The sequence below is a fragment of the Triticum dicoccoides genome, chromosome 5B, assembly GCF_002162155.2.
Source record: "Triticum dicoccoides isolate Atlit2015 ecotype Zavitan chromosome 5B, WEW_v2.0, whole genome shotgun sequence".
NCBI classification, from domain to species: domain Eukaryota; kingdom Viridiplantae; phylum Streptophyta; class Magnoliopsida; order Poales; family Poaceae; genus Triticum; species Triticum dicoccoides.
In genome coordinates this window covers 94,234,645-94,256,496 of record NC_041389.1, presented here as the reverse complement: position 1 = coordinate 94,256,496, position 21,852 = coordinate 94,234,645, and the positions used below count along the sequence as shown (strand labels likewise).

Genomic DNA, 21,852 nt, shown 5'->3' with positions numbered 1-21,852 from the left:
GCACCTTCGGTGTCATTCTCCCTCCTGGGGGCATCGTTTTGGAGCAAGTGTTGGTTGGAGGGGACAAAAGGAGGAGCGGTGATTTATCTTGCCCATTGATGATGGCGATCTCGGCGGCATGGCGCAGTTGAGACTCGGCGCCCGATGCGCGGAGATGGACTCGCGCAGGAGGGTGACGCTGTCTTGCGTCGTGGTGGCGTTGGCGGCAGCTAGATCGGACAAGGTAGATGCAGCAGTACAACTCTGAAGATGGATTGGTGGCAGGTGGCTACGGCGGCCTCATACCTGCCAGGCGTCCTGGTTGAGGAGCATGCCGGACTGGTGGGTGCCCATACCCGGCAGACGTCCGTTGGGACCTCAGGTCTTAGATGTTAGGTTTGGCTGCGAGGTCTGTTTGGTATTAGGCCCATACTATCTGCGCCCCTTCATCAACTGGATAGGAGTAGCGACAGATATTGCTTAGACGGTGGCTTTAGTCTTACCGATGTATGAGTTTGTAAGGTCTTGTGTTAATAATTAATAAAATGGTTGTATGCATGGTCCGGATGAGTGGTCGGGGGTCTTCCTCCTTTTCTAAAAAAAAGAACCATAGTTTCACTTATCCACGCACTTCAAGTTGAAGAGGAACAAGTACATTAGTTGATGTCCTTCATCTATAATAACAATGTTTGATTCCATATTTCCTTCTATACATAACAAGTACAACTACAATAATTAGGTTCCAGTTCTGATGATCATGAATACATGTTACTGATTCTTCTATTGGGCATGTGATTCCTTCTAAATGTTTTTTGGAAGTTCATATTTTATTTTAGGGTTTTTATCAGTTTTGCCATCGGCTGTATAACACTACTCAGTTTTGCCACTAAAAGTTTTCACTACTCAAAAATGCCACTGTTCCGTTAGACACAAACTCACAAATACCATTTTTCACCGTTACCGTCTGGTCAATGCACATTGACTGAAGGTAGATGACAAAAATACCCCTATCCCGTTTGTCAACCCTCCTCTCTCTGTTGACTTGTGGGACCATTTGTAACGGGCGCATGAAAAGAGAATAAAAATTGGTGTCATGGGGTTTCGAACCCAATACCATGACCTCCAAATAGGTGCGAGCTAACCGACTGAGCTAACAAGATGTTGTGATTAAAAAGAAGATATATCCCTTATATGTTTACATGGAATAATAATCCAACACAGCAATGTCTCGTATCTTTTCTTGTTGCTAGCTAGTTGAGCTTGAGTTTAAAAGTTAGTTTGGACAATAGATCTGCATGAGTGGCTGGCCGGCTGGAAGAATATGTCTGATACGAGTAGACATAAACAAGAGTATATAAGGTTTGGTACGTTCAGATACCAGTATATAAGGCATGTATATCCTCGTGTACCAAATTGTTTTCATGGCGGAGTTGGTTAGCTCGCGCGCTTGTGTACCCCGTGGTCTTGGGTTCGAACCCCCACCCTCCCAAATTTTATTCTGTTTTTCTCATGCGCCCCTTACAGATGGGAGAGGGGTAGTTTGGTCATCTACCTTTAGTCAACGTGTATTGACCAAACGATAACAGTGAAAAATGGGCTTTTTGCTTTTTGAGCTTGATCTAACAGAACAGTGGCATTTTTGAGTAGTGAAAATGTTTAGTGACAAAACTGAGTAGCGTTATACAGCCGATGGCAAAACTGATAAAAACCCTTTATTTTATATTATAGTTATATTTTTTCTTTTACTCAATGATGTATAATTACCGGTTAGGAGAAAATTGCCTTCCAAGTTCGCATACATTTTGTACACTTCCAATATTAACATGAAAAGTTTTCGGTTTCCTTAGTACTTTCGTGTTTTCAAAATCACTAGCCCGTGCGGACGCCCGGGTTGATGACTAGTATACACAAATTGGTATAGACCACGGGTAATACCATATTCCATTTTCTAAAAAGATATACATAAATATATCGAAGCAAGTGATCAATCATGGTGTTGCACTATGTGATGTCTCTGTTGCCCATGCAGTGTACTTCATTTGAATCCTTTTTAGCATAACGACCACATCGTTCATCTTTATCCTATCGGAAGGCAAGTCATTGGAGCAGAGCAAACCAACTTCCAATACCGGCAGAAGAAAGTTACCGTGCAAGTTGCAACTTGAAGAGGAGCCTTGCAGTAGCCGGGCATCAACGACATGGGTCTGCTCTGCAGGAAATGACTGGTAAACCCATCGCCTAAGGCTTAGTTCTCCGACGAACATAGCATCTGTAGGCTTCCTTCCAGTAAAAACTTCAAGGAGCATTATTCCGTAGCTAAACACATCACTCAGTCGTGATGCTTTTCCATATGATCCATACTCTACACAAGCAAATGATGAACACAGATTTCAACATGACTCATGAGTCTAAGATATATATATATATATATATATATATATATATATATATATATATATATATATATATATACACACACGGTGGCGCTAAAGTGAGCGTGCGCGCAGAATGCTAATCCTACGCTCCGGCCAAGTCATGCACCCGCTAAACCGATCAAACCAGTGACTTCCCTTCACTTGGTAGTAAAAGTCCATGTAAAAATAGTAACACAATTAAATTATTACCATCAACGTGCAACTACTGTTAGTACTCTCTCCACTTGCTAGTAAACTCAATGGTAAAAATGGTAACGGAATTAAAAATGGTTACCATCAGCATGCACATGTGCGCTCCCTCACATTCTGCTAGTAAAATTAATGATAAACATAGTAACAACGTTAAAATCCTTACTGGTGCATGCACAAGCCCCTTCGCGTTTAATTTACCTAGTAAACTTCCTACTAAATATAGTAATATAGCTGCATGCTAGTATTACTACTATGTAATCTCGAATTAAAAGTACATGTATCTCGAATTATTTGTTCTGGTAATCTACTTACCTCACATTGTCTAAATATAAGTATCGAATGGTAATTGTGTTACCACTTGAAACAAACCAATTACTATTAGTAGCTCCTAGCTAGATAGTAATTGCATTACTACTACCTACTAGTTGAGTATCCGTGCGTTGCCACGGGGAGTAAATATATATGCTGCTACTTCAGCATGATGTTGTTTGTGTGGTCATGACGACCAAAGGTATTTTACAAATGTCATGTATCGTGTTTCTTGGAAAGAAAATGTTCCTTTAACGCATGCTTCTAGTATCCAATTAGTATCTCTGATTATATATCGTTGTGCATTCTTACAACTATTTGTTCTAGTTAGGAGGCCCCAAAAGCTTTTATGCCCGGTATTGAATCTTCTTCAACTCAGGTATATTTTGATATGCCCGCGTAGGTGCTAGCAAATCAGTCATTAATGAAGCATTCACCCATTAATCAAATAGGTAGTACTCCCTCCGTTCCAATCTATTTTGGAACGGAGGGAGTATGTTTGAAACCTAGATTTTTCTACTGATAGAAACTAAAATAATATGATATACATGTCACTCATAGGATCCAAAAGATAAGATAAATATGACAAAAGCTAGTAAAATGTCAAAAAAAAAAAACATGGCCATTAGGCCCACTCGACCTACTGGCTCATCGAATATTATCTTCTACTACTGGATTCAGTTTTGATTCATCTAAAGATCACATCAACACTTGCATGCTTGTTAAAAGAAGTTGACATTGGGCTCCAACCAAATAGCAGTAGCTCTTAATGTTAGGATGACCAGGGAGTTTTGCCCTTTCTTCATGGCGGCTAGAATGGAAAACAACCATCTGGGTGGAAGAATTCCTGAGAGCAATAAGCTACCCTGATTAGATTCACCTAAGCACATTAAATAAGATTAGGTTCACCTGAAAATCTTGAAATATATTTGCTTTCCACCGAGCAAGATGGTTAAAGAACTCTGGCTCTGCGCCGCAGTTAATCTGCAACATCTAATGTTCAAGACCAGCCAGACGTTTGTGTTTTAAAGGTGCCCAATGCTTCCACAATTGTTCTGCAAATGGGAAGCTCTGAATCCTGCCAAAGGAAGATCTTTGTTAATTCATACACATGCAAAGCAGAGTATCATCTCCCCTCGGCAACAACTCACGTTAGTGGATGGTGGGTCTGACGTAAAGATATTAAGCAATAGTAGGGATGCTGAGATCACCTATTATATCCTATAATAACATTTTTGCAGCAAGATGTCCTGGACTGAGTATATTCCGACTAACCCTCTTCTGATGGTGGCAAAGAGGTCAGCAGCCAGAGTGTTCATAGTATTCCTGAATCTAATATGATCCAGAAACAAGCATGATTGCCATCCTATAAGATCATCCTGATGGAAGCCGGGTGATTCCCTACACGGCTACACCATTGGGAAACATGATCTCTTTCTGCTGGACATGAAAAAACAGTTTAACTATGATGACATGGGAAACCAACATATCCATATTAGGAACACAAAACCATTCATATAAAGAAAAATCATGCACCCACACATTGATCACTTGTTTCTTCCTATCCAAAGCTGGCATAATAATCGCCCGCAAAATGTCGTTCAGGCTGACCCAAGTCCCAGTGTAGTTTCCCAGAAAAAGTATACACCATATAAGGTTATTAGCCATTGGCAAGCAAAACGTGAATTAACAAAACACAAGTGTTTCTATTTTGACTGATGTAGAGCTTTGCAAGAACAGACACATGCTCTTTAGGTAAAGACACGTTAAGAAGGTATAAAGCAGCTTCCATGGAAAAACTATTATTTTTGTCGTGTGCTATTTCTAGCATTGAACTTCCATTCAAAGTTCAGAAAAGAAATATTCAGCTTTGGAACTACTTGAGTTGAAATGTTGAGTATAAATTCTTGGTCCTAAGTTACTTATTCAACAATAGCTCATCCTAGTCAAATCAATATTAAATGATTTCCTTGGTCTTTGATAATTACGCGGCAACAAAGTAGATGTAAATGTAATAGTAAATTGAGACCAGTATATACCTCTCCTCCTTGTTGCGGTTCTTCTTAAGACAAGTGGTTCTATGCACTTTGCTTGATATTCCCAAATGGAATGCCCACAAAGACTATTGGTGCCGTTGCCCTGATCTTCTAGCTGATCATATCCAGACTGCAGATCCTAGATCCTTGGGTCTGAATGTGATGTGATCTCCATCATGGTGATCCCCTGTTTCGATTTTGGTGAACCGGGTGAGCATGGAATTGGTAGTGCCATTGTCGTTGAGACACATCATATTAGAAGCATGATGAGCCCCAAATTTCATTATGCCTCAAAATAATGGATATATTGATGCCGAATAGAAATCTGCTTAGTTAAGACTGACAGACAACATGCTTGCGCTTGCTCTAATTTTCAAACCAATTAAATCGACCAAAATTGGTACCATTGTAAGCTTATGGTAAAGCCTGCAATATTCATGTTCGGTATGTCTGTTGATCATGAACCATTCAGTCCCAGTTCTCAACTTAACATTATATTTCTTTTTCCAAATACCAATTCCATCTACGGAGCATGATTTCTTACAATCTACAATGAAACTATGATCTAGGTATTGTATAGAAGTTACCCTAGAAGCGTAGCTGACCATTTTGACTCGGTAGATCAGAAATAGACATACCTGCGGCATCCTTCGAGAACTTTAGCCATGTTTCCACCATTACTGGGAATAAAAACATCACCTATGACAGAAACAGTATAGTCCAGGGATACCATTTGAGTTTGAGGTTTTTTATAGAGGTTTAGCTCATAATCAGATAGAAAATCCTTACACACCCACACTTTTAATATTAGATAAGCTTCGTTCCATAAATTATGATGTACTTACTCTCTTACTGTATTCTATGCAAATAATATTTTTTCACCACCGTAGATTCCACCTAAGGCAACATCTATATGAGTATACGTAGGGAAACCAAGAGCTTTGAGCACCAATGTTGTTTCCACCAGGTGTAAGCAGTGGAAGCTTAGATCTTCATAATAATCATGCTACTGCTTGTACCAGAATAGTTCTGGACCATTGCGCTGGGCAAAAGAATTCATAGCCTAAGTATGGAATAAATAACCTCACCAACATAGGAACAACTAAGAACTGGTTTATCCTCTGTCACGCCAATAAGAGCGCCAATGTCATAACACTGGATATGATTGTTGATGTGTTTATGATATAAATACAATTAGTAATTTGTAAGTGGCATGCATTATTGTCACAAAACCCAAAGTATTTTGCTCTCTAAAATACAAACTCACTCTCAATAACCTAAGAACTTCTCACTCTGAACCATCAATGGCGGAGACAGAGCTAGAGCAGCTATGGCTATAACCCTAGGCCTAGTACTAACATACCTTGCAATTCCTTTCTACAAAGTACTTGAAAATTTAAGAGTTCATCATTCAAGCTAAATCCGCCATTGTGAACCATAATGTCAAAGAGATAACAAACCAGTTAAGTATACCCCTTGTAACTTCTGACACAACTAAATGTATGTTGACCTGCATAGCAAGATCATCATCCTCTTATACCGTTGGTGCAGCAAACCACACAAAAGCATCAAAACTTATTGATTCTCATGCTCGAGAGAAATCCCCAAAACTGACATCCTTTCTTCCAGAAAAATAAGTCAATCTGGTCATAAAGAATGGAATGAAGGGACAAAAGTGTGCATACGAGCGGCTTACCTTTTCATGGAGAACCACTAAAAGCTAGTTGGTCGCCTACTCCACTCATATCTCCCTCCGCTCCAGACACCTCAACCAACCCGGCCAATAATGCATAAATCAAACATATGTTGTATCTAGCAGTTAGAGAGTGGTTTTGATTTTACTATTTGTAGTCCGGGTGCACCAAATCTGAGTGTAGCCACTACTTTCTCTTAGCAATTAACATACGATACAGAAGTAAAAGAACCAAGAAATTATATTTTTGTGTGTATGTCTTATTTTAAGCCCGCTGAAATAAACGCTGATGTCCTTCCACCAAGTTCCACAAAACACTTTCATATTGACATAAATAAAGAATGACAGATTTTTGGAAACATCCTAGGCTGAGACAGCCCAACACTATGCTGTGACCCCATGCCATTAGTGCTTCGTCCAAGCGTATCTTCAAATATATGACATGCATGAAGCGTGAAACTCAAGCAAGAGTAATTCCTACACTGTTCTACATTTTCTAATTGCTCACAATCTCCTATTCTGATCAAGCGACAAACAATATAGAAAGGAGAGAGGAATTTAGGATTCAGAAATACCGTGTCCGGCTGCTTGGCCGCTGGCTTCTGCACCACAACCTTAGGAGATGAACATGCATCAGAACAAACAAAACAGCCGCTATGTCTGGAATCGGGACGAGAGGAAGGGACGAGAACACAAATGAGGGGAAAAACAAACCGTTGTTTCTACGCGCCTTCGTTGGGGGCGGTGGTGAACTGGTGATTCCCATTGAATCACGATAAAGTAATCAGGGGTCCCTTCGCGTGGCCGATGGGGAGAGAGGCGTCGACTGTGTTCATACCACATCGCGGTGCTGGTCCTGGCCCTGGCTGCCTCGGCGGGCACGGAGAAAGGTGCATAGACGGGCGGCAGATGGGAAGGCGGATTGGAACGAAGGCGAGGGGATCGAGGGAGATTGGATCGTGGGACGGGGTGTTCGTGGGGTCGTGGCTATTTCTTTTTCCTTTTTTCTCTTGCTGCTTTTTCTGACGTGGGGTGAAAAGGAGCGATGCGGGGATCGAAGGAAGCGGGGGGAGCGAACCAGGTTGAACCATCACGACGTTCGATCCTCCTTTAATAGTAGAGATTGTAGGTTTACTACCTAACCGAGCAAATCTATTAGCTACTAGCTAGGTAGTAATTGAATTACCACTACCTTCTCATAGGTTTACTAGCAATTCATAGGAACATCTGACCCAGTCCATTGATTTCATTACTACTATTTGTGTTATTGCATCCCATATGAACCATTACCAGAATATCATCATGGATTTACGTTTGATTTCAAGTAAATATGCTTTGTAGTAATGTCCTTACTACTAAGTGTTCCACTTTTACGTTCAAACATGCATGGCTCCATGCGGGACGGCTGGAGGGGTGGTTGGCTTAATTAAGCGCACGCTATGGCCGGCGCGTAGGGTAAAGGAATTTGCGCTCAGGCTTAGTTTAGCAGTGCTATATATATTAAGCAAGATATCCAAACTTAAGTACCTGGTGACATGTATCCAATTGTACCAGGCATGTTTGAAGAGATCGTTGAGCTATCCTCACCTTGCAGTAACCTTGCAATGCCAAAGTCTGCCACATGCGCAGTCATGTCCTCATCAAACAATACATTGCTAGGCTTCAAGTCGCAATGCAAAACCACTTCATGGTATCCATGGTGCAGATACTCCATTGCCATTGATACGTCGAGCATAGCACCTAACCTCTCACGAAACCCGAATTGTCTTCCCCCATCTTCTGAGTGGTGAAGTAGCATGTCTAAGCTGCCGTTGAGCATGTACTGCAACACTAGTGCTATGAAGTCCATGTTAGAGCATGTGTTAATTACCCGTATCAGGTTGCGGTGACGCGCCATGCGGAACACACGACATTCCGCCTCAAAGCTCTTGACGCTGTGCTTGGACCGCATATCGAGAACCTTTATTGCAACCACCAAACCGTTGCTCAGTTGGCCCTTAAAAACTTTTCCAAAGCCCCCAGATCCCAACATGTGATCCTCACTAAAATTATTTGTGGCGCGGACAAGATCTACATGAGAGATTAACTGATGGCTTACCGGGTCTTCCAGATCAATAGAAGCTTCGACCTTGCCTTTCTCAAGTTTCTTTCCGATTGATAGGCACCAAGAGTAGAAGCAAAAAGCAGTAGCACCAAGAGCTATAGTGGCACCCGGGAGTATAATTATGAGCAAACTGGAGGCCATTGGGGTTTCACTTTGTTTGATCTATGTGTCTGTACGTATTTGCTGGAGTGTTGGTTGCTGCATCGGTGGAGCCTGGATGTGCTTATATTGATGGATGGCCCGGGTGAACAGGAAGCTAGGTAGAGAGAAAAATCATGGTTGGCAGGGATTGCAATTTACGGAGATGCCCCTGATTGAGCCCTGGCTCGGTCAATGCTGGCTGAAAAATATGTGGCAGTGTATACATACGTAGCTTCGTTCTATCGATGAGCCCCTTCGCAGATGGTCTTTGTAAATTGGTAAATGTTTAGGAACGGCCGGCCGGCCAGCAATTGGGTGGGCCGACCGCGCTCGTCCTACGAATGGCGCTTAATCCATCGGTCCTCAGGTCTGCCGTCTGCTTTGGATCGAGGCAACCAATCCATCGTATCGTATGTATAGCAGCCATCCCTGTCCTCCACACACTGCCCTTTCTCCCCTCAACCTTATCTACAGGGTGAGACAAAACCACAGCCATGTCTGCACATTGTGGCTATCGTCTACTTCAATTCAAATCGCCACCTCAATCTATGACCGCGCCCCGACATGCTGCACCTTGCGATTTTGCAAGGGCCAGGCAACTGGCACTGTGACAGTCATGGGCTGGTGAAGCTGCGAGGTGTCGACGTTGTTAGCGAACGTGCTTCTGTAGTGGTTTTATTCCTTAGGCTAGACTAGTATAATTCTGTTGTAACAACCAGTATATATGTATCTGTGTAACCTCAATCATAATCAAGGAAGTGTTGCACGATCTCTCTCTCGATACCCTCGTTCAGACTCCAACATGGTATCAGTTTGAACTCACGATCCACATCTTCCGCTGCTCCTCTCTCCTCCCCATCCTCCACGATCGCCATGAGCACTTCCTCCTCTGTCTCCTCCTCCGGCGACTCGCAGTCCGACGACGACCAGTTCCGTCTTCCCGTCGCCACCCAAACCCTCCCCACCACCCAGGTCCAGTCCCTTCGCATCCGCGACCATGTGTTGGTTACTCTGGATTTCGAGAAGGAAAACTACGGCCTCTGACGCCGTCAGTTCCTCTCCGCTCTCGCCAAGTTCGGCCTCACCGCCCACGTCGACGGCTCGCCGACCCAGGCGACTTCCGACTGGGTTCTCAATGACTTCGTCGTCCTCTCATGGTACAACGCCACCGTGACTCCGTCGACGCTGGAGATCGTCTCCGATCGCAAGGACACGGCGTATTCCCTCTGGCGCTCGCTTCGCTCTCTCTTCCACAGCAACTGCGACGCCCGGATCACCTACCTCCTCGACGAGTTCCACAGCTTTACCCAGGGCGATCTCTCCATCGTCGACTACACCTCCCGGCTCAAGACCATGGCGGACACCCTCCGGGACCTTGGTCACCGCCTGAAGGATCGCGAGCTCGTTCACAACATGCTGCGCGGCCTCGACGAGCGTCTCCAACACGCCGTCCCACACATGTCACGCGGCCGCCGCCCCTCCTTCATCAAGCTGCGGGCGTTTCTACACCTGGAGGAGTTGCGCCTCGCTCACCTGGCGCGCGTCAACGCCCGCTCGGCCCTCCTCGCCCACGCCAGCGCGCTCTACGCGGCCCGCCAGTCGTCTTCCACGCCTGCCCCGCCTCCCTTCAATCCCGCGCTGCTCGGCCCTCCAACAGCCAGGCCCGGCGGGTCTGCCAGCTCTCCCAGCTCTCGTGGGTGCCAGAAGAAGCGCAAGCAGAACCCCTCCGGCCAGCCCGGTTCTGTTTCCAGTGGGGGCGCGCCCGGCGGCCTTCTGCCCGTCCCGCGTCTGCCCGCTCCTGCTGCAACGGTGGCTGGCACCTTCCAGGGGATCCTCGGCGCCCGCCCACCCGCTCCCGTCGTGCCCCAGGCGCACCCGACTACGACCACCGTCTCGGCATCACCAGGGATCAGGCCGCCCTCATTGCTGCCCTGAATCAGATGGCTCTGCGTCCGCCCACTGCTCCTGGTGGTGATTGGATCTTCGACAGCGGCGCCTCTTCCCATATGGGCTCCAGCTCTGTTATACCCTTTTCCCCTACTTCCCCTTTCTCTCCAACCTCGATCATCGTCGGTAATGGTGCTCTCCTACCCATCACCGGCGTCGGCTCCACCTCCTTCCCCACCCCTCCCGCCCACTCTCTCTTCTAGAAATTCTTATCTCCCCCTCCCTTATTAGAAATCTAGTTTCCGTTCGTGCCTTTACTCGTGACAATTTGGTTTCTTTTGAATTTGACCCTACTGGTTTTTCTATCAAGGATTTGGCAACCAAGACGGTGCTTCTCCGATGTGATTCTCCCGGAGAGCTCTACACCTTCACACCGCCTCGCCACTGTCTCTCCACCACCGTCACCGCCGACCTGTGGCACCAGCGTCTCGGCCACCCCGGCGTCGCCGTCCTCGCCAAAGCCTCTACATATTTCCAGTTCAATTTCAATAAAAGCACGACCTCTCATTGCGATGCTTGTTGCTTAGGCAAACATTTTAGGCCCCCTTTTAGTTCCTCTTCTTCTCAAACTAGTTTTCCTTTTGAGCTTTGTCATTGTGATTTATGGACAAGTCCTTTCTTAAGTGTATCCAGTTATCAATATTACTTGGTCATTCTGGATGATTTTACTCATTATGCAAGGACTTTTCCTATAAGTCGCAAGTCCGAAGTTCATTCTCTCCTTACTCGTTTCTATGCCTACGTCAAAACACAATTCTCTTGCCCCATCTTAGCCTTCCAAATGGAAAACGGCCGCGAATTCGACAACCTTGCCAACCGCACGCTCTTTGAGTCCCACGGCACCCTTCTACGCATCACCTGCCCCTACACTTCCCAACAAAACGGGAAAGCCGAACGCATTTTACGCACTCTCAACGATGGGGTTCGCACACTTCTCTTGCACGCTCACATGTCTCCTCCATGGTGGGCTGAAGCCCTCGCCACTTCCACCTACCTTCTCAACCGTAGACCTTGCAAGCCACACCTCATTACCACACCGCACGAGCTTCTCTTTGGGCATACACCTGACTTCCGCCACTTACGTGTATTCGGTGGCCTCTGTTATCCCAATTTGCTCGCTACTACTACCAACAAACTCTCCCGACGATCGGTTGCCTGCGTTTTTTGGGTTATCCCGATGACCGCAAGGGGTATCGTTGCTATGATCCCCTCACCCATCGCATAATCTTTTCCAGGCACGTCACGTTCGTCGAATTTGTTTTTGTTGGAAATATGCCCTAGAGGCAAAAATAAAATGGTTATTATTATATTTCCTTGTTCATAATAATTGTCTATTATTCATGCTATAATTGTGTTATCCGAAAATCATAATACATGTGTGAATACATAGACCATAACATGTCCCTAGTGAGCCTCTAGTTGACTAGCTCGTTGATCAACAGATAGTCATGGTTTCCTGACTATGGACATTGGATGTCATTGATAACGGGATCACATCATTAGGAGAATGACGTGATGGACAAGACCCAATCCTAAGCATAGCACAAGATCGTGTAGTTCGTTTGCTAGAGCTTTTCCAATGTCAAGTATCATTTCCTTAGACCATGAGATCGTGTAACTCCCGGATGCCGTAGGAGTGCTTTGGGTGTACCAAACGTCACAACGTAACTGGGTGACTATAAAGGTATACTATAGGTATCCTCGAAAGTATCTGTTGGGTTGACACGGATCGAGACTGGGATTTGTCACTCCGTATGACGGAGAGGTATCTCTGGGCCCGCTCGGTAATGCATCATCATAATGAACTTAATGTGACCAAGTGTTTGATCACAGGATCATGCATTACGGTACGAGTAAAGTGACTTGCCGGTAACGAGATTGAACGAGGTATTGGGATACCGACGATCGAATCTCGGGCAAGTAACGTACCGATTGACAAAGGGAATTGTATACGGGGTTACTTGAATCCTCGACATCGTGGTTCATTCGATGAGATCATCATGGAACATGTGGGGGCCAACATGGGTATCCAGATCCCGTTGTTGGTTATTGGCCGGAGAGCTGTCTCGGTCATGTCTGCGTGATTCCCGAACCCGTAGGGTCTACACACTTAAGGTTCGGTGACGCTAGGGTTGTAGAGATATTAGTATGCGGTAACCCAAAAGTTGTTCGGAGTCCCAAATGAGATCTCGGACGCCACGAGGAGTTCCGGAATGGTCCGGAGGTGAAGAATTGTATATAGGAAGTCCAGTTTCGGCCACCGGGAAAGTTTCGGGGGTCACCGGTATTGTACCGGGACCACCGGAAGGTTCCCGGGGGCCCACCGGGTGGGGCCACCTATCCCGGAGGGCCCCGTGGGCTGAAGAGGGAAGGGAACCAGCCCCTGGTGGGCTGGTGCGCCCCCCTTGGGCCTCCCCCTGTGCCTAGGGTTGGAAACCCTGGGGGTGGGGGGCGCCCCACTTGGCTTGGGGGGCAAGTCCCCCCCCCTTGGCCGCCCCCCTTGAGATTAGATCTCTAGGGGCCGGCACCCCCCTAGGGCCCCTATATAAAGAGGGGGGAGGGAGGGCAGCCGCACCCGTCCCTGGCGCCTCCCTCACCCCCCCCCTAACACCTCTCCCTCTCGCTGAGCTTGGCGAAGCCCTGGCGAGATCGCTGCTACTTCCACCACCACGCCGTCGTGCTGCTGAATCTCCATCAACCTCTCCTTTCCCCTTGCCGGATAAAGAAGGAGGAGACGTCTTCCCCAACCGTACATGTGTTGAACGCGGAGGTGTCGTCCGTTCGGCACTAGGATCTTCGGTGATTTGGATCACGACGAGTACGACTCCCTCAACCCCGTTCTCTTGAACGCTTCCACTCGTGATCTACAAGGGTATGTAGATGCACTCCTCTCTCTCGTTGCTAGATGACTCCATAGATTGATCTTGGTGAAGTGTAGAAATTTTTTATTTTCTGCAACGTTCCCCAACAGTGGCATCATGAGCTAGGTCTATGCGTAGTTTCTATGCACGAGTAGAACACAATCTTGTTGTGGGCGTAGATGTTGTCAATTTTCTTGCCACTACTAGTCTTATCTTGTTTCGGCGGCATCATGGGATGAAGCGGCCCGGACCGACCTTACACATACGCTTACGTGAGACAGGTTCTACCGACTGACATGCACTAGTTGCATAAGGTGGCTAGCGGGTGTCTGTCTCTCCCACCTTAGTCGGATCGGATTCGATGAAAAGGGTCCTTATGAAGGGTAAATAGAAATTGGCATATCACGTTATGGTTTTACGTAGGTAAGAAACGTTCTTGCTAGAACCCTATTGCAGCCAGTAAAAACATGCAACAACAATTAGAGGACGTCTAACTTATTTTTGCAGCATATGCCTTGTGATGTGATATGGCCAAAAAAGGTTGTGATGAATGATATATGTGTGATGTATGAGATTGATCATGTTCTTGTAATAGGAATCACGACTTGCATCTCGATGAGTATGACAACCGGCAGGAGCCATAGGAGTTGTCTTAATTATTATATGACCTGCGTGTCAATGAATAAACGCCATGTAATTACTTTACTTTATTGCTAAACCGTTAGCCATAGTAGTAGAAGTAATAGTTGGCGAACAACTTCATGGAGACACGATGATGGAGATCATGATGATGGAGATCATGGTGTCATGCCGGTGACGAAGATGATCATGGTGCCCTGAAGATGGAGATCAAAGGAGCAATATGATATTGGCCATATCATGTCACTATTTGATTGCATGTGATGTTTATCATGTTTTTTTTCATCTCATTTGCTTAGAACGACGGTAGTAAATAAGATGATCCCTCACAGTAATTTCAAGAAAGTGTTCCCCCTAACTGTGCGCCGTTGCGAAAGTTCGTTGTTTCGAAGCACCACGTGATGATCGGGTGTGATAGATTCCAACATCCACATACAACGGGTGTAAGACAGATTTACACATGCAAAACACTTAGGTTGACTTGACGAGCCTAGCATGTACAGACATGGCCTCAAAACACAAGAGACCGAAAGGTCAAACATGAGTCATATGGAAGATACGATCAACATGGAGATGTTCACCGATGATGACTAGTCCGTCTCACATGATGATCGGACACGGTCTAGTTGAGTCGGATCATGTATCACTTAGATGACTAGAGGGATGACTAATCTGAGTGGGAGTTCATTAAATAATTTGATTAGATGAACTTAATTATCATGAACTTAGTCTAAAAACCTTTGCAAAATGTCTTGTAGATCAAATGGCCCACGCTCATGTCAACCTCAACTTCAACGCGTTCCTAGAGAAAACCAAGCTGAAAGATGATGGCAGCAACTATACGGACTGGGTCCGGAACCTGAGGATCATCCTCATAGCTGCCAAGAAAGCATATGTCCTAGAAGCACCGCTAGGTGAAGCACCCATCCCAGAGAACCAAGACGTTATGAACGCTTGGCAGTCGCGTGCTGATGATTACTCTCTCATTCAGTGCGGCATGCTTTACAGCTTAGAACCGGGGCTCCAAAAGTGTTTTGAGCAACACGGAGCATATGAGATGTTCGAAGAGCTGAAAATGGTTTTCCAGGCTCATGCTCGGGTCGAGAGATATGAAGTCTCCGACAAGTTCTACAGTTGTAAGATGGAGGAAAATAGTTCTGTCAGTGAGCACATACTCAAAATGTCTGGGTTGCACAATCGCTTGTCCCAGCTGGACATTAAGCTCCCGAACGAGGCGGTCATCGACAGAATCCTTCAGTCGCTCCCACCTAGCTACAAGAGCTTTGTGATGAACTACAATATGCAGGGGATGGTGAAAACTATTCCTGATGTATTTTCAATGCTGAAATCGGCGGAGGTGGAAATTAAAAAGGAACATCAAGTGTTGATGGTCAATAAAACCACTAGTTTCAAGAAAGGCAAGGGTAAATAGAACTTCAAGAAGGACGACAAGGGAGTTGCCGTGCCCGGTAAGCCAGTTGCCGGGAAGAAGCCAAAGAATGGACCCAAACCTGAGACTGAGTGCTTTTATTGCAAGGGAAGCGGATGCTGGAATTGGAACTGCCCCAAATACTTAGCGGACAAGAAGGCCGGCAACACTAAAGGTATATGTGATATACATGTAATTGATGTGTACCTTACCAGTACTCGTAGTAGCTCCTGGGTATTTGATACCGGTGCGGTTGCTCATATTTGTAACTCAAACAGGAGCTACGGAATAAGCGGAGACTGGCGAAGGACGAGGTGACGATGCGCGTCGGGAATGGTTCCAAGGTCGATGTGATCGCCGTCGGCACGCTACCTCTAAATTTACCTACGGGATTAGTTTTAAACCTCAATAATTGTTATTTAGTGTCAGCTTTGAGCATGAACATTGTATCTGGATCTCGTTTAATACGAGATGGCTACTCATTTAAATCTGAGAATAATGGTTGTTCTATTTATATGAGAGATATGTTTTATGGTCATGCCCCGCTGGTCAATGGTTTATTCTTAATGAATCTCGAACGTGATGTTACACATATTCATAGTGTGAATACCAAAAGATGTAAGATTGATAATGATAGTCCCACATATCTGTGGCACTGCCGCCTTGTTCACATTGGTGTCAAACGCATGAAGAAGCTCCATACAGATGGACTTTTGGAGTCTCTTGATTTCGAATCATTTGACACGTGCGAACCATGCCTCATGGGTAAAATGACCAAGACTCCGTTCTCCGGAACAATGGAGCGAGCAACCAACTTATAGAAAATTATACATACTGATGTGTACGGTCCAATGAGCGTTGATGCTCGCGGTGGCTATTATGTTCTCACTCTCACTGATGACTTAAGTAGATATGGGTATGTCTACTTGATGAAACACAAGTCTGAGACCTTTGAAAAGTTCAAGGAATTTCAGAATGAGGTAGAGAATCAACGTGACCAAAAAATAAAGTTCTTACGATCAGATCGTGGAGGAGAATATTTAAGTCACGAATTTGGTACGCACTTAAGAAAATGTGGAATTGTTTCACAACTCACGCCGCCTGGAACACCTCAGCGTAACGGTGTGTCCGAGCGTCGTAATCGCACTCTATTGGATATGGTGCGATCTATGATGTCACTCACTGATTTACCGCTATCATCTTGGGATACGCTCTAGAGACAGCTACATTCACTTTAAATAGGGCACCGTCTAAATCCGTTGAGACGACACCGTATGAATTATGGTTTGGGAAGAAACCTAAGCTGTCGTTTCTAAAAGTTTGGGGATGCGATGCTTATGTCAAGAAACTTCAACCTGAAAAGCTCGAACCCAAGTCGGAAAAATGTGTCTTCATAGGATACCCTAAGGAAACCATTGGGTATATCTTCTACCTCATATCCGAAGGCAAGATCTTTGTTGCCAAGAACGGGTCCTTTCTGGAGAAAGAGTTTCTCTCGAAAGAAGTAAGTGGGAGGAAAGTGGAACTTGATGAAGTACTACCTCTTGAACCGGTAAGTAGCACAGCTCAATAAGATGTTCCTGTGGTGCTGATAACCCACAAGTATAGGGGATCGCAACAGTTTTCGAGGGTAGAGTATTCAACCCAAATTTATTGATTCGACACAAGGGGAGCCAAAGAATATTCTCAAGTATTAGCAGCTGAGTTGTCAATTCAACCACACCTAGAAACTTAGTATCTGCAGCAAAGTGTTTAGTAGCAAAGTAATATGATAGTGGTGGTAACGGTAACGAAAGTAAAGACAGCAAAAGTAATGTTTTTGGTATTTTGTAGTGATTGTAACAGTAGCAACGGAAAAGTAAATAAGCGAGAACCAGTATATGGAAAACTCGTAGGCACCGGATTAGCGATGGATAATTATGCCGGATGCGGTTCGTCATGTAATAGTCATAACATAGGGTGACACAGAACTAGCTCCAGTTCATCAATGTAATGTAGGCATGTATTCCGTATATAGTCATACGTGCTTATGGAAAAGAACTTGCATGACATCTTTTGTCCTACCCTCCCGTGGCAGCGGGGTCCTATTGGAAACTAAGCGATATTAAGGCCTCCTTTTAATAGAGAACCGGAACAAAGCATTAGCACATAGTGAATACATGAACTCCTCAAACTATGGTCATCACAGGGAGTGGTCCCGATTATTGTCACTTCAGGGTTGCCGGATCATAACACATAGTAGGTGACTATAGACTTGCAACATAGGATCAAGAACACACATATATTCATGAAAACATAATAGGTTCAGATCTGAAATCATGGCACTCGGGCCCTAGTGACAAGCATTAAGCATAGCAAAGTCATAGCAACATCAATCTCAGAACATAGTGGATACTAGGGATCAAACCCTAACAAAACTGACTCGATTACATGATAAATCTCATCCAACCCATCACCGTCCAGCAAGCCTACGATGGAATTACTCACGCACGGCGGTGAGCATCATGAAATTGGTGATGGAGGATGGTTGATGATGACGACGGCGATGAATCCCCCTCTCTGGAGCCCCGAACGGACTCCAGATCAGCCCTCCCGAGAGAGATTAGGGCTTGACGGCAGCTCTGTATCGTAAAACGTGATGATTTCTTCTCTCTGATTTTTTTCTCCCCGAAAGCCAACATATGGAGTTGGAGTTGGCGTCGGAGGGCCACCAGGGGGCCCACGAGGTAGGGGGGTGCGCCCAGGGGGGCGCCCCCCACCCTCGTGGATAGGGTGTGGGGCCCCTGGTCTTCATCTTTGGTGAGGATTTTTTATTGTTTTTTTCTAAGGTGTTCCGTGGAGTTTCAGGGCATTCCGAGAACTTTTATTTTCTGCACATAAAACAACACCATGGCAATTCTGCTGAAAACAGCATCAGTCCAGGTTAGTTCATTCAAATCATACAAGTTAGAGTCCAAAACAAGGGCAAAAGTGTTTGGAAAAGTAGATACGATGGAGACGTATCAGGTGCCTGCACCGACTAGAGAGGAAATTAATGATGATGATCAAGGTACTTCGGATCAAGTTACTACTAAACTTCGTAGGTCCACGAGGACATGTTCCACACCAGAGTGGTATGGCAGCCTTGTCCTGGAAATCATATTGTTAGACAACGGTGAACCTTCGAACTATGAATAAGCAATGGCGGGCCCAGATTCCAACAAATGGCTTGAAGCCATGCAATCCGAGATAGGATCCATGTATGAAAACAAAGTGTGGACTTTGACAGACTTGCCCGATGATCGGCGAGCAATAGAAAACAAATGGATCTTTAAGAAGAAGACGGACGCGGATGGTAATGTTACCATCTATAAATCTCAAATTGTCGCTAAGGGTTATCGACAAGTTCAAGGGGTTGACTACGATGAGACTTTCTCTCCCATAGCGAAGCTGAAGTCCGTCCGAATCATGTTAGCAATTGCCGCATACTATGATTATGAGATAAGGCAAACGGACGTCAAAACGGCATTCCTTAACGGCTATCTTAAGGAAGAACTGTATATGATGCAGCCGGAAGGTTTTGTCGATCCTGAGAATGCTAACAAGGTATGCAAACTCCAGCGATCCATTTATGGGCTGGTGCAAGCATCTCGGAGTTGGAACATTCGCTTTGATGAGATGATCAAAGCGTTTGGGTTTATGCAGACTTATTGAGAAGCCTGCGCTTACAAGAAAGTGAGTGGTAGCTCTATAGCATTTCTCATATTATATGTGGATGACATACTTTTGATGGCAAATGATATAGAACTTTTGGACAGCATTAAGGCCTACTTGAATAAGTGTTTTTCAATGAAGGACCTTGGAGAAGCTGCTTACATATTAGGCATCAAGATCTATAGGGATAGATCGAGACGCCTCATAGGTCTTTCACAAAGCACATACCTTGATAAGATATTGAAGAAGTTCAATATGGATCAGTCCAAGAAGGGGTTCTTGCCTGTGTTGCAAGGTTGAAATTGAGCTCAGCTCAATGCCCGACCACGCCAGAAGATAGAGAAAAGATGAGTGTCATCCCCTATGCCTCGGCTATAGGGTCTATTATGTATGCCATGCTGTGTACCAGACCTGATGTAAACCTTGCCGTAAGTTTGGTAGGAAGGTACCAAAGTAATCCCGGCATGGAACACTGGACAACGGTCAAGAATATCCTGAAGTACCTGAAAAGGACTAAGGATATGTTTCTCATTTATGAAGGTGACGAAGAGCTCGTCATAAAGTGTTACATCGACTCTAGCTTCGACACAGATCTGGATGACTCTAAGTCACAAACCGGATACGTGTATATTTTGAATGGAGGGGCAGTAAGCTGGTGCAGTTGCAAGCAAAGCGTCATTGCGGGATCAACATGTGAAGTGGAGTACATGGTAGCCTCGGAGGCAGCACATGAAGCAATCTGGATGAAGGAGTTCATCACCGACCTAGGAGTCATACCCAATGCGTCGGGGCTGATCACTCTCTTCTGTGACAACACTGGAGCTATTGCCCTTGCCAAGGAGCCCAGGTTTCACAAGAAGACCAGGCACATCAAGCGTCGCTTCAACTCCATTCATGAAAATGTTCAAGATCGAGACATAGATATTTGCAAAGTGCATACGGATCTGAATGTCGCAGATCCGTTGACTAAACCTCTTCCACGAGCAAAACATGATCAACACCACAACTCTATGGGTGTTCGATTCATCACAATGTAACTAGATTATTGACTCTAGTGCAAGTGGGAGACTGTTGGAAATATGCCCTAGAGGCAATAATAAAATGATTATTATTATATTTCCTTGTTCATAAAAATTGTCTATTATTCATGCTATAATTGTGTTATCCAGAAATCATAATACATGTGTGAATACATAGACCATAACATGTCCCTAGTGAGCCTCTAGTTGACTAGCTCGTTGATCAATAGATAGTCATGGTTTCCTGACTATGGACATTGGATGTCATTGATAACGGGATCACATCATTAGGAGAATGATGTGATGTACAAGACCCAATCCTAAGCATAGCACAAGATCGTGTAGTTTGTTTGCTAGAGCTTTTCCAATGTCAAGTATCATTTCCTTAGACCATGAGATCGTGTAACTCCCGGATCCTGTAGGAGTGCTTTGGGTGTACCAAATGTCACAACGTAACTGGGTGACTATAAAGGTATACTACAAGTATCCCCAAAAGTATCTGTTGGGTTGACACGGATCGAGACTGGGATTTGTCACTCCGTATGACAGAGAGGTATCTCTGGGCCCACTCGGTTATGCATCATCATAATGAGCTCAATGTGACCAAGTGTTTGATCACAGGATCATGCATTATGGTACGAGTAAAGTGACTTGCCGTTAACGAGATTGAACGAGGTATTGGGATACCGACGATCGAATCTCGGGCAAGTAACGTACCGATTGACAAAGGGAATTGTATACGGGATTACTTGAATCCTCGACATCGTGGTTCATTTGATGAGATCATTGTGGAACATGTGGGAGCCAACATGGGTATCCAGATCCGGCTGTTGGTTATTGGCCGGAGAGCTGTCTCGGTCATGTCTACGTGATTCCCGAACCCGTAGGGTCTACACACTTAAGGTTCGGTGATGCTAGGGTTGTAGAGATATTAGTATGCGGTAACCCGAAAGTTGTTCGGAGTCCCGGATGAGATCCGGGACGTCATGAGGAGTTCCAGAATGGTCCGGAGGTGAAGAAATGTATATAGGAAGTCCAGTTTCGGCCACCGGGAAAGTTTCGGGGGTCACCGGTATTGTACCAGGACCACCGGAAGGGTCCCGGGGGTCCACCGGGTGGGGCCACCTATCCCGGAGGGCCCTGTGGGCTGAAGAGGGAAGGGAACCAGCCCATGGTGGGCTGGTGCACCCCCCTTGGGCCTCCCCCTGCGCCTAGGGTTGGAAACCCTGGGGGTGGGGGCGCCCAACTTGGCTTGGGGGGCAAGTCCCCCCCTCCCTTGGTCGCCGCCCCCCTTGAGATTAGATCTCTTGGGGGCCGGTGCCCCCCCAGGGCCCCTATATAAAGAGGGGGGAGGGAGGGCAGCCGCACCCTAGTC

At 45.4% G+C, this 21,852-nt stretch overlaps 1 protein-coding gene and 1 long non-coding RNA gene across 7 annotated transcripts; both read right to left on the bottom strand.

The window, feature by feature from the left end:
* Positions 1-1,883: 1,883 nt before the first annotated feature.
* Positions 1,884-9,263, bottom strand: LOC119307564 (probable LRR receptor-like serine/threonine-protein kinase At3g47570). Its single transcript, XM_037583640.1, has 2 exons — positions 8,172-9,263; positions 1,884-2,341 (listed from the first exon to the last, which is right to left on the bottom strand). Exons 1-2 carry the CDS (start codon positions 8,887-8,889, stop codon positions 1,968-1,970), a joined length of 1,092 nt encoding a protein of 363 aa, XP_037439537.1. The 5' UTR covers positions 8,890-9,263; the 3' UTR covers positions 1,884-1,967.
* On the bottom strand, positions 3,433-8,162 carry LOC119307565. Of its 6 annotated transcripts, none has more exons than XR_005149374.1 (4): positions 4,955-8,162; positions 4,456-4,521; positions 4,127-4,355; positions 3,433-3,993 (listed from the first exon to the last, which is right to left on the bottom strand). It is a non-coding gene; the product is annotated as an uncharacterized LOC119307565 (long non-coding RNA). The 6 variants fall into 6 exon arrangements; XR_005149372.1 differs by having other exon boundaries at positions 4,127-4,352; XR_005149371.1 differs by lacking the exon at positions 4,456-4,521 and having other exon boundaries at positions 4,127-4,352; positions 4,955-7,258; positions 7,359-8,162.
* Positions 9,264-21,852: the final 12,589 nt, after the last annotated feature.

Bases quoted from the DNA above. Each gene is read 5' to 3' on its own strand.
- LOC119307564 (XM_037583640.1), bottom strand. From the start codon at position 8,889: ATGGCCTCCAGTTTGCTCATAATTATACTCCCGGGTGCCACTATAGCT. The intron at 2,342-8,171 runs GTACTTAAGTTT...TTGCTTGTGTAG, and splicing joins AATTGGATACATGTCACCAG to AGTATGGATCATATGGAAAA.